Source organism: Elephas maximus, chromosome 8, assembly GCF_024166365.1.
Source record: "Elephas maximus indicus isolate mEleMax1 chromosome 8, mEleMax1 primary haplotype, whole genome shotgun sequence".
Taxonomy (NCBI): domain Eukaryota; kingdom Metazoa; phylum Chordata; class Mammalia; order Proboscidea; family Elephantidae; genus Elephas; species Elephas maximus.
Genome location: NC_064826.1, coordinates 68,720,544 through 68,732,592, shown reverse-complemented (window position 1 = coordinate 68,732,592; position 12,049 = coordinate 68,720,544). Strand labels below are relative to the sequence as shown.

The window sequence follows — 12,049 nt, the reverse complement described above, 5'->3', positions numbered from 1 at the left end:
AATATATTAACAACATTAAGAATTTTATTTTTAGTCCTCAGTAATTAAGGTAGTTGAAATATGGAAAGATGAAAAGAAGATACTGGCGTACCCTCCACCAAGACCCAAGAGTTCAAGGGTTAATCCAGGAAGAGTGGATATGGCCAGGAAAACCATCTCATGTGTTCATCATTTGTTTTTCAATTAAAGTAATAGGTCCTTGGGGCAAGACCATTTCTTATGCTTGTGAGCCAGGCACTAAATTAAGTACTATATACATAGTGGTTGCTATGGGGCAGTAGGGGAGCAGGAGAAAAAACAAAAGCTGTTATCAGACAGACATGGGTTCAAATGTTTTCATACTTACTAGCTATGTAGTAACAAATTATTTCTCTAGGCCTCAGTACATCATCTGTAAAATGAAGTCTATATTTTGCCTTACTTTCAACTCTAACCCTCTTAAAGAGATGACTTAAACCCAGAACCAGACAGGAGGCTCCTACACTAGACCTCAAGCTTTAGAGGCAGCTCTCTGGTCTTCTTCTAGCCACACCTTTTCTTGACCTTTGGAGTCAAAAAGACATACAAACCATGAGCCCATGCACCTGCCACAGACTATGCTCTGGGTAATCTACCCATTACTATCCCATCGATTTCAACTGATAGCGACCCTAGACTCAAGAAGTCCCTACCCAAATTGCAGCAAGCCTGGTTTGCAAGGACCTGTCCTTAGGTCCTTGTTCCTGAGGAGTTGTAAACAGAGCTTGAATGTGAAGATGCAGGTGCTCACACATATGTGTAGAGCCGCCATTCAAAGTATCTGATGGAGTATGAGAAGCAAGAGAAGGGGAGTAAGAGTGAAAAGATGGGGTAGGCTTTGCCAATGTGGACACATTCTGGCATGTAACTCTGATGAACACAAGAATTTTCACCTGGACTTACAGGTCCATAGGGAGGAAAAAATATATCTTATTCAATGGTCTGTTCGTTTGACTTATATGGTACATATATGGTATGTGGGTCTTCATTTGTACTTGCCCCTGATCTTGCAAATGTTACAAGTGGGACTGTCTACATTTATTTCTAATGATACACGTGTATATACCACTTGTCACATTCACTTTCAAATATCATATTTAATCATACAACAATATTGTCAGATGTCATTAACCCCACTGCACAGATATAGAAACAGACATGCTCAAGAAACCTATCTAATACCCTTTTCTTCAATGTTCACATCACTCTGCTCTTAACTCTTAAATATCTGGGTTTCCTCCTCCGCCACATCAATACTGCACTCTACAAAACAAGGTAAAGTGTCCGTAATCCCTAAACCCAGTTCTTCTTCTCCGTGACCTCTCTTCTGCATCTGGTACTATACACCATTTCCTCCTTCTTAGAACAGTTTTTCTCCCTTGGCTTCTAAGGCTGCTCTATTCCAGTTTTTCTCCTGACTTTTTGCTTTTTCTCAGATTTTTTTGTGAAGGATGAATAAGATAATGTTTGTGGATAGTGTGAGGACAGAGCATATGTTCAATAAATGTTAGGTCTTTTTTTTTTTTAAATATAAAAAGCAGTGTAAGAAGAATGCTGTTTTTTAGTACAGTGGTACAGTGTCAATTCTGTAATACACATTGCATTAAAAAAAAACAAAAAACAAACCCATTGCCATCAAGTCAATTCCAACTCATAGCAACCCTAAAGGACAGAGTAGAACTGCTCCATAGGGTTTCCAAGGAGCAATTGGTGGATTCCAACTGCCAATCTTTTGGTTAGCAGCCCAGCTCTTAAACACTGCACCACCAGGGGTCCTATATTGAACTAGGTGATAAACATAATATATGAAATACATGTATCTGTGTATACGTGTGTGTAATTCCATTTATCCTAACAACCCCATTTTAATAATTAAAACCCAGAGTGGTTAATGGATTAACCTGTGTTAGAAAACTGGCTCCAATCCTTTCTAGCTATATGAACCTAGATAAGTCACTTAACTTCTCTGAGCTTCTCTCTCTCCTTCTGTGTAATTTACAGTGTTCTTGTAAGAACAAAATGAAACACGGGATATAAAACGCACAGCACATGGCACATATTCAATGTTCTACCTCCTTATTATTTCCAGATGAATAGGTTTTTTTGTTGTCTCTCCACCTTGTGTGCGTTTCCCAAAATTATGTCCTTAGTTATATGACCTTTTTTCTTTATACTCTATGCCTACATTATAGCATATTTGTGACTATAACTCCTCCAGAAAGATGCCTCTGAGTTATCTGTGTCCCTACCTCCCTCTAAAAGTCCAGAACCATATCTCTAAGTTTTGCTAGTTATTTCTGCTTCAGCAACCCACTGCTTGCCATTTCAAACTAATCCTCTTCCTCACAAAACTAAGAATGGAAAGCAAAAGGCTGGGGGCATAAAATATTTATAAATGCAGACTGAATAAGATGAATAACAAAGGAGCTACTTTCACGGTTTAAAGCTTGTCCAAGAATGTAACAAAAATTGAGAAGCAAAGTTGTCATAGACCATGTCCAAAATTCTCTCTTCTTTTTCTCTTTTTTTCTTCAGACATGAAGCTCTAATCCTTCCATCTCCCTAACCCACCTGGCCCTTTGAATTCCCTCACATTTGTATGTTCTGTTCATCTGACATCTAATTACACATGATCTCCTATTAACAATTTTTATAAATTTATATCTTATTTTCTTACCTATACTGTAAGTTCTTTAAGGTCAACACCATCTCTCATATTTTTAGTAATCTTCTTAGTGCCAATTAATGTTGATTGTTTACTATTAAAAGATATGGTCAAGAACTCAGATAATCATAAATAAAGATGTTCTCAATTTTTTTTTTTTTTACTGACATGGGTGAAAAAGCTTTTCAAATCAAAAGCTTAGGGATCCTTCCACAAATAGAGAAGATGTGACAAACGGTAAATTTTCCTCTCTCAAAGTTTTTAATCTTGGCTTTAAACAGAAAAAAAAAAAAAAAAAGTCCTTTAACATAAATTTCCTTAGCCAAGTATTAATAGTTTATAAATTATCTTCAAGAACTGCACAAACTTTTCTTCAAAGTATACCTGTTTTGTAATATAGTTACTAGCCATTGTTCTCTAGTCGATTCCAACTCATCGTGACCCTATAGGACAGAGTAGAACTGCCCCATAGGGCTTCCAAGGAGCACCTAGTGGATTCGAACTGCCGACCTTTTGGTTAGCAGCCGTAGCACTTAACCACTATGCCACTAGGGTTTCCTTCTATTGGAAAACAATTCTAAAAATAATAAAAAAGATATCTGAAACCGTGTATTATTAACTGATGTGCTATTTATTATATTTTAAATAGTTTGAAGGCCTTTAAAAGCTAGATAACAAAAACTAATTAGTGCTTATTAAAAGAAATGGCCTTTTGGTTGAATAAATATACTGTATTTCAAATTTGTCAAAAATACTTTTCTTCTTTAAATTACATTTTATTTACTGTGATCAAAACAAAAAAACTGCACAGTAGTAACACTGATTTTGATTTGCTTATTTTACCTGAGTAGCTTTATCTTTCATGCATGAAGGGTAGTGAACATGAGGATCCCGTGGCCACTGTCCTGTGAGGTAAGGTCCTGTTATCGTATCCAAAGAAGAGGTTCGCCTTATTGTACTAGAGGTTCGAACTTGCTGGGATTTTGGTCTGTCCACTACAAAATGTAAAAAAAAAAAATCATTTGGGTTAGTCATTTATGAGTAAGGTTAACGTTAAAATTATTTAAACTTCAGTTAGGAGCATGCCATCATGTTAAGTCTCTCTACAATAGGTATTTACCCTAATGGCCCTCTTGTATGATCTGATGAAATTTACAGACTTGCTCCCAAGGAAAATACATAAACCAAAAAACCAAACCCATTGTTGTTGAGTCAGTTCCAACAGATAGTGACCCTATAGCACAGAGAAGAACTGTCCCATAGGGTTTCCGAAGAGTGGCTGGTAGATTCGAACTGCCAATCTTTCGGTTAGCACCTAAGCTATTATACAGTACACCACCAGGGCTCAGGAAAATATATACACATATTAAACCTTGCATGCACTTTCAGGGTTTTCACAGACTACGAAGCCTATCAATTTTGAACTGTTCTAAAATCTACACACCATCTCCACTGCCATTACTTTAAGGTTTCATCATGCCTCATCTGGATTGCATCCATCTCAACTAAATCTTACAGTGCCACTCGCTTGCTAAAAACATTTCAGTGGTTATTCAGTGTTTTCAGCTTAAAGCCCTCATTATTTAATATGACATTAAAAGTTTTCCCAATATGGCTCCCATATATCTCATTTTTAATTTCTTGCTACCAGTTGCTTCTGAGTCGATTCTGACTAATGGACACCCCACGTGTGTCAGAGTAGAACTGTGCTCCATGGGGTTTTCAATGACTGATTTGTTGGAAGCAGATCACCAAACCTTTCTTCCGAGGCATCTCTTTGCGGACTCGAACCTCCAACCTTTTGGTTAGCAGTAAAGCACATTAATCATTTGTACCACCCTCGGGACTCCTGAATCTCTTGGTAAAAAAAAATAAGTGCCACACAAACTACTTGTAGTACCCCAAATATTACATGCACTCTCTGCCTCTGTATATTCCATTATTTCCTAAGTCTAGAACTCTCTCCTCCTTTGTTTACCTGACAAACTCTTATTTATCTTCAAGAATAGGTCAGGTGTCACAATGCCTCAGTGAAACCTTTCCCAATGCCCTTCTTTCTTCCTCTCCCCTTCCTCCTCTGGCTAAAGATATACACACACTCCTCTATTTCATGGCTTGTCTCTTTCCCCCACCAGATCATAAGTTCTAAGAAGGCAGGAACGCTTTCTACAAACTGGTAAGAGTTGGTGCTCAATACATTCTTAACGAATTTATTCACAACTACACAAAGTAATGTATATAATGAAGTTTACATTTTAATTCAGCTTCCTAAATTATGGATAAAGAATTTGAAGCCCAGAGAGATTAAAGTGAATTCTCCAATGAAACAGAGCTGTTAACACATGACAGAGGCAAAAGAGGGTATAAAATCTCCAGGCATTCTACATAGTTCAGTAAATCTACTACAACAATCTGTTTCTCCTCTCTGCATGGGCACCATAGATACTCTGTTGAAAACTAAAATTATCACACTAAACCTATAAAGAAACCATAGAGAATTTTTCCTATATAATATTCCAAGTTTATGTACTACTAATGTGAACTCTGTAACAGAATTCAATGGATTACAAATTCACAAGGCTCAGACTCTTATTCAGAGTTGTATCCCTTACAACAAGCAAAATGCCTTGCACCCTCACAGAGGGTCAAGAAACATTTATATTGAATGCTGTCTTTCAAACTACCTTCCTGAAACCAGAAAACACAATGGGTTGTTTATCAGGAAAACAAAATGCAATATACTCTGATGCTATTACATTACCTACATATCCTTACAACTGTGGTTTTGATTTCTTCTTTGACCCAAGAATTGTTAAAGAAGATTTGAAAATTATAAAATTTCCTCCCTATCTTTATTACTTAGTTCTAATTTTACTGCACTGTAGGCAGAGAATCTACTATGAACTATTTCTAATCTTTGGAATTACCTGAAGTTTTCTTTATGACCAGTAACATGATCAATTTTTATAAACATTTCGTGAGTCATGGAGAAGATATGATTGGTTTTTAGAATATATATGAACTAAATTAAATAAAAATATAAACTATAGGAATAACAATTATCAGCTTGATCTGTGACACATTTAAAGAAGTACACTAAAATCTCTAAGCTATTATTGAGTTCTAAAAATTCTACTTCTTATAATTTTTTATTGTTTATATTTTAATTCTGTACAACTTGGTACACAGATTCATGGAATCATCATTATGGCTCATATGCCTATCATTATAATCTGTCCCATTGATTATGCTTTACCTTCATTTTAAACTTTATCAAACTGAGGATTATTTGTGCTTTCTTTCTGTCACAATTTGCCTGGTATGCCTACCCTTTCATTTTCAAGTCTTTTAAATCATTTTGTTTTATGTGTATCTCTTGTACACAGTATGTAGACTAAAAAAAAAAAAACAACTTTGTAGTAGCCTTCCTTTAAAGAGTGAGTTTATCCCACCTATATTTATTGTTAAAGCAAATTTTATTTTACTTGTCATTCATTTTTTCCCTTACTTTATAATGCTTCCTTGCTATTTAATTTCTTTTCAATATTCTACTGTTTGTTTCTTCTTTTCCCTTCTCCCTACCTCATCACAGGTTATTTCGAAGATATGTAGCCTATTTTTAATTCTAGTTCAAGAGGTTGTTTCTATTAATTCTTTTAAATATTTTTTCTGATTATAAAAGCAGGACCTATTCATTTTAGCAACTTTGGAAAATTCAGAAACATGTTCCCCAAAATTTCACTTACATTGATTTGTTTAAAATTAAAAAAAAAAAAAATCACTTCAGATTCCATCCATTAGAAACAAAAGAAAAAAATTATCTCTTTAAAGACAAAGCCAGTATTTATAGCAGTTGATGCCTAAAGAAAGGTCAGCTATAACCAGAAAATGAAAAGCCATTATATGTGAAAAGCTTCTGCCTTCTTGAGCATAAACTGCTTAAAACTATCTGAAAAGTGTATTTAGTCTACCCTTAGGCAAAATTTTTTTTTTTTTTTTAGGCATTAAAACTCCCTTTAACTTGGTAAATAACCAAGTAAAAAACCAAAAACCAAACCCATTGCCATGGAGTCGATTCCAACTCATAGTGACCCTATAGGACAGAGTAGAACTGCCCCATAGAGTTTCTATGGAGCACCTGGTAGATTCAAACTGCTGACCTTTTGGTTAGCAGCCATAGCTCTTAACCGCTATGCCACCAGGGTTTCCAAATAACCAATGGGGACCGTTTAATCTTTTATAGTAAGTATATGAATAATCAAATGAGCTCATTGGTCTGTGTAATACCATATTCTAATCTATAAAGCAACATCACGATAAACAGAGAAAATACTGAACTTTTCAAGGATTTCATTTTACTTGGATCCACAATCAGTGCCCATGGAAGCAACAGTCAAGAGATCAAATGATGTATGGCACTGGGCAAATCTGCTGCAAAAGACTTTTTTAAAAGCAAAAGATGACACTTTGAGGACTAAGATGGAGCTGACCCAAGCCATGGTATTTTCAATTGCCTCATATGCATGCAAAAGCTGGACAATGAATAAGGAAGACCAAAGAAGAATTCATGCCTTTGTATTACAGTGTTGGTGAAGAATACTGAATATACCATGGACTGGCAGAAGAAAGAACAAATCTATCTCGGAAGAAGTACGGCCAGAATGCTCCTTAGAAGCAAGGATGGCAAGACTTTGTCTCACATAGTTTGGACATGTTATAGGAGGGACCAGTCCCCCGAGAAGAACATCATGCTTGATAAAGTAGAGGGTCAGCTAAAAAGAGAAAAACCCTCAATGAGATAGACTGACAGTGGCTGCAACAATGGGTTCAAACATTCCAACAATTATGAGGATGATGCAAGACTGGGCAGTGTTTCGTTCTGTTGTACACAGGGTCCCTAGGAGTCGGAACCAACTTGAGGGCACCTAACAACAACAATCTATAAACCAAAAAAAAATTCCAAACCTGCTGCCATCTAGTGGAGTCGTACTCATGCAGACCCTATGCCAAAAAAACAAAAACCAAACCCACTCTGTCGGGTCGATTCCAACTCATAGCAACCCCATAGGACAGAGGAGAACTGCCCAACAGAGTTTCCAAGGAGCACCTGGCAGATTCGAACTGCCGAACTCTTGGTTAGCAGCTGTAGCACTTAAGCACTATACCACCAGGGTTTGTGGACCCTATAGGACAGAGTAAACTGCTGTATAGGATTTTCAAAGCTGTAAATCTTTATGGAAGAGGACTGCCACATCTTTCTCTTGTGGAGCCGCTGGTGGGTTCAAACAGCTGACCTTTTGGTTAGCAGCCATGCATTTAACCACTGTGCCACCAGGGCTCCCTATTCTGAGCTACAGTTATTAATTTTTCTTTTATTGTATTTTTAATCACTGGACATTTTGACTAAATACTCCTACAGGTAAAAATATGGAGTAATATGTATAATTATTTACTTATAAATCAGATATGTACTATCTTATTACTACTATGTGTATTATAAAGGATAAAGTAGAAACTTAAACATATGAAATAAAAATAATAGATAATTTTTTCCTGTACCTCACTGGTGGTGGCCTAACTTCAATTCGAGGACCACTGGGATAAGGCACCAGAAATCAGGTGCTGAATTCAACTTATAGATCTGCTAGTTAGTTTTGTCTAATTCTGTGACGATACACCTAATGCTTATCTGTGTAAAAATATATAGAGAAAGCATCCCACTTCAACAGAAAAACTATCTTAAAAAGGGAGAAATAGGACAACAGTGTCCGTATCTTGTTACAAAATTCACTCTGTCAGCCATAGATTTTTCTTTTTAAGTATATGAGGCCAACATTCTTGAAAGTCTGTATTTCAAATATACTTTAAAAGACCATTTCAAAGATACGAAGTAGTCAGTGTTTTCCACATAAATTATTTGAAGGGTATAATTCTGAATAGGGTTAAAAATTAGTAATGATAGTATTCTTCAAAGATATGGTCAGCCATATTTACTCTGTTTATCAAATATCACTAGGGCTTAGATTTATCAAAAGGCTTATTACAAACGGTGTAATTTGATTTCAACACGTTGACTTGTTTATGTTATGCAAGCTATCATGCCAGTGAGTGAGTTTCAGACAGCTTCAACATCTAAGCCTTGACTCCTCCAAATTTTTATTTAATTTGTGGTATTATCTCCCACCAATTCAGTTCTTACATTTTAGTGCATTAAGGAAAGTCAATACTGGTTTTGCATTATTTATCTGAATAGCACAATAAATCGTTCCTGTTTCATGGTTATAAAACCAAAACCCACTGCCATCAAGTCGATTCCGACTCCTAGTGACCCTGTAGGAGAGAGCAGAACTGTCCCCATAGTTTCCAAGGAGCACCTGGTGGATTCGAATTGCTAACCTTTTGGTTAGCAGCTGTAGCATTTAACCACTACGCCACCACGGTTTACAGTTGTGATTAAAGTGTATATTTAATCTTGAACTGAGTGATCCCAATACTTCTCTACCAATTATTATACAATTATGTCAATTCAAGTAGATAAAACAAGGACACCTTGTCAACTAGAAATCCATGTTAGTATTCTCAAACAGCCTTTGAATTAGTGTACAATACCTTGAATAACTTAATAAAATTGCTTAAATAAAAGGAATGTTCTAATTATGTATATGTAAATTATAAAAGAAAATCAAATAAATACATATCATTACTACTTAAACTGACCAGGCATCAGGAAAACAGTTTCTTCATAAGTGGAGAAACCAGATCTAGCTAAAAGTCTGTTAGTTTATAATCACTATTACTAACCAGAACATGTTACACGTCTATTATGTGAAAAGCACCATTCCACATACCAAGGGGAATTACAAAATGGGTTTCAGACTCTTTCCCTATCCACAAGGACTTTACATTCTGGCTGGGGGAAATAGGATACACATAATTAAACTATGCTATAAAGCAGTTTATGCATGGCATATGGGTGCCAATAAAGGACAGGAAGACAACTAAGGCAAAATATAAACTAGGCAGCACATAGCATGAAGGATGCTCTACAACTACACCAAGGGAAACCTTCAAAGAGTACTAAAACTCCTGCCATGCCACTTAGCAGTCTCACTGCTAACATTTCCCTCTTAAATATTTGAGGGTAAAATATAGAATAACTACTGTATATAAATTCAGCAATAAAATATGACAATTAAAAAATCATATTATAAAATGGAACCCCTCAGCTACTAACCAAAAAGTTGGAGGTCTGAATTCCTGAATGACAGTCCTAACAATTTATTCATGAAAAATCAGCCACTGAAAATCCTATGGAGTTCTACTCTGACACACACAGTTGCCTTGAGTCAGAATCGACTCAATGGCAACTGGTTAATATAACTGGTTCACTCACTATTAAAATACTGAGTGAATGTTTTTCCAAATTCAGTACCATCCTGATTGTTACGGCTAGGAAATGACCACTCACAGTGGTAGTCTGTAAAAAGGTCTTCCCATTACATTAATCTACAGATTGTGCTTTTCCCTCCTCTGAATAAAAAGCCACATGGCAGCAGCAGCTGGTAGGCCTGGGACTTCTCTGGGATACCTTACTGAGGACTACACAAAAATACTTCCTGCTCTGTAGCACCCAACTGGAAATTCTACTTTAAAGTGGTAATAGTAAAGTAGGTTTAAAAATAAGAAGCTATATTAGATAACTGAATAACAAACAAAGGACTGTTCTAAATGGGGAGGGGGGGCGGTTAAAATCTAACTGCCACGGTTATATAATATGATGTCAAATTAATTTGTTCCCCACAACAATTTTTTATTTAATGGCATTATGTGAAAACGTGACGTCTTTAAAAAGATTATCTAGAGTACAAAGTTAAGTGGAAGGTCTATAAGTCAAAAAAAAAAAAAAAAAGATTAGAAACTTTAAAGCGTATAGCTACAGGAAAATATGAAACAAGCCAACACCTTCCAAACTACCCTTTGTTGTCAGCCGCCACTGAGTCGGCCCCTGGCTCACGACGACCCCGTGCACAATGGAATAAGACCACTGTGATCAATAGGTCTTCACTGGCTGGTTTTTTAGAAGTAGACCACCAGGCCTTTCTTTCCCATCTGTCTTAGTCTGGAAGCTCTGCTGAAACCTGCTCAGCATCATAGCAACATGCAAGCCTCCACTGACAGGTGGTGGCTGCGCATGAGGTACACCTGCCAGAACCAAAAGCAGGTCTCCCCGTATGGAAGATGATAATTCTACCACTGAACCACCACTGTTGTTAGCTGTTGCCCAGTCAATTCCGACTCATGGTGGCCCCATGCATGCAGAGTAGAACTACTCCATAGGGATTTCAAGGCTGTAAACTTTTGGAAGCAGATCTCCAGGCCTGGTTCGAGGAGCCCCTGAGTGAGTCTGAACTGCCAACATTTCAGCTAGTAGTTGAGCACTTAACCGCTTAAGTCACCCAGGAACACCTGAACGACGATTAAACTAAAAAAAAAAAACAAAACCCAAACCCATTGCTGTCGAGTCAATTCTGACTCATAGCAACTACATAGGACAGAGTAGACTATTCCATAGGGTGTCCGAGGCTGTAATTTTTACGGAAGCAGACAGCCACATCTTTCTTCCACAGAGCAGCTGCTGGGTTCAAACCACTGACCTTTTGGTTAGCAGCCAAGCACTTTAACCACAGTGCCACTAGGGCTCCTTGAACCATCGTTAACAAGTGGTAAAAAGGCTGCCAGATTTTTGAGTGCTCACATTCTTTTCTTGGACTTAATACACCCCGACATTTTTCATCCTACATTTAGTCTGCAAAAACTAATAGAACTTGTTAGTTTTCTGTGCTTAGCTCTTAATGAATGATTATTAGCCACCAAATCTTTACATTTACACTGGTTACACTAGCAAAGCATATCTAAACTTAGAGAATTTAAATAACAATTTACTTAAACCTTTAGAAAAGGAGCTATTGCTCCTTCAACTATTGTGTAAAGACTGTAACTGCATGAAACTTGGCTGTCACCACCAACAATCTGCCTCTTACTTTATCCAAAATCCATTTATTGCAATTATAAAGAATCTTCCCTAATTGTCAAAAGCCATACAGTGAAGTAAAATGCTGAGAAATCACTATTTGGTATTTGGTATTAATACCAAATTTTCTCATTCTTTACTACAAACAGCTCTGTGTATACAAACACACATTTACAATGCTAACTAAAAGTATCAAAGCATACACACACATAATGCATTCTGTCTGATTTTAAGCTCCTGAAGTATGTGCAACCTTTTTATCCCATGGCAGTCAAAACCAAAAAACAAACCTGTTTCTGTCTAGTCAATTCCGATTCACAGAGACCCCATAGGAC

At 36.7% G+C, this 12,049-nt stretch overlaps 1 protein-coding gene across 4 annotated transcripts in view; it reads right to left on the bottom strand.

The window, feature by feature from the left end:
* Positions 1–12,049, bottom strand: part of GLCCI1 (glucocorticoid induced 1) — a 122,117-nt gene that overhangs the window by 72,987 nt on the left and 37,081 nt on the right. For all 4 annotated transcript variants that reach the window (XM_049893298.1, XM_049893301.1, XM_049893299.1 and 1 more), the window contains exon 2: positions 3,527–3,678. In XM_049893298.1, coding sequence (XP_049749255.1) covers positions 3,527–3,678 — 152 coding nt within the window. The remainder of the gene's footprint in view (positions 1–3,526; positions 3,679–12,049) is intronic.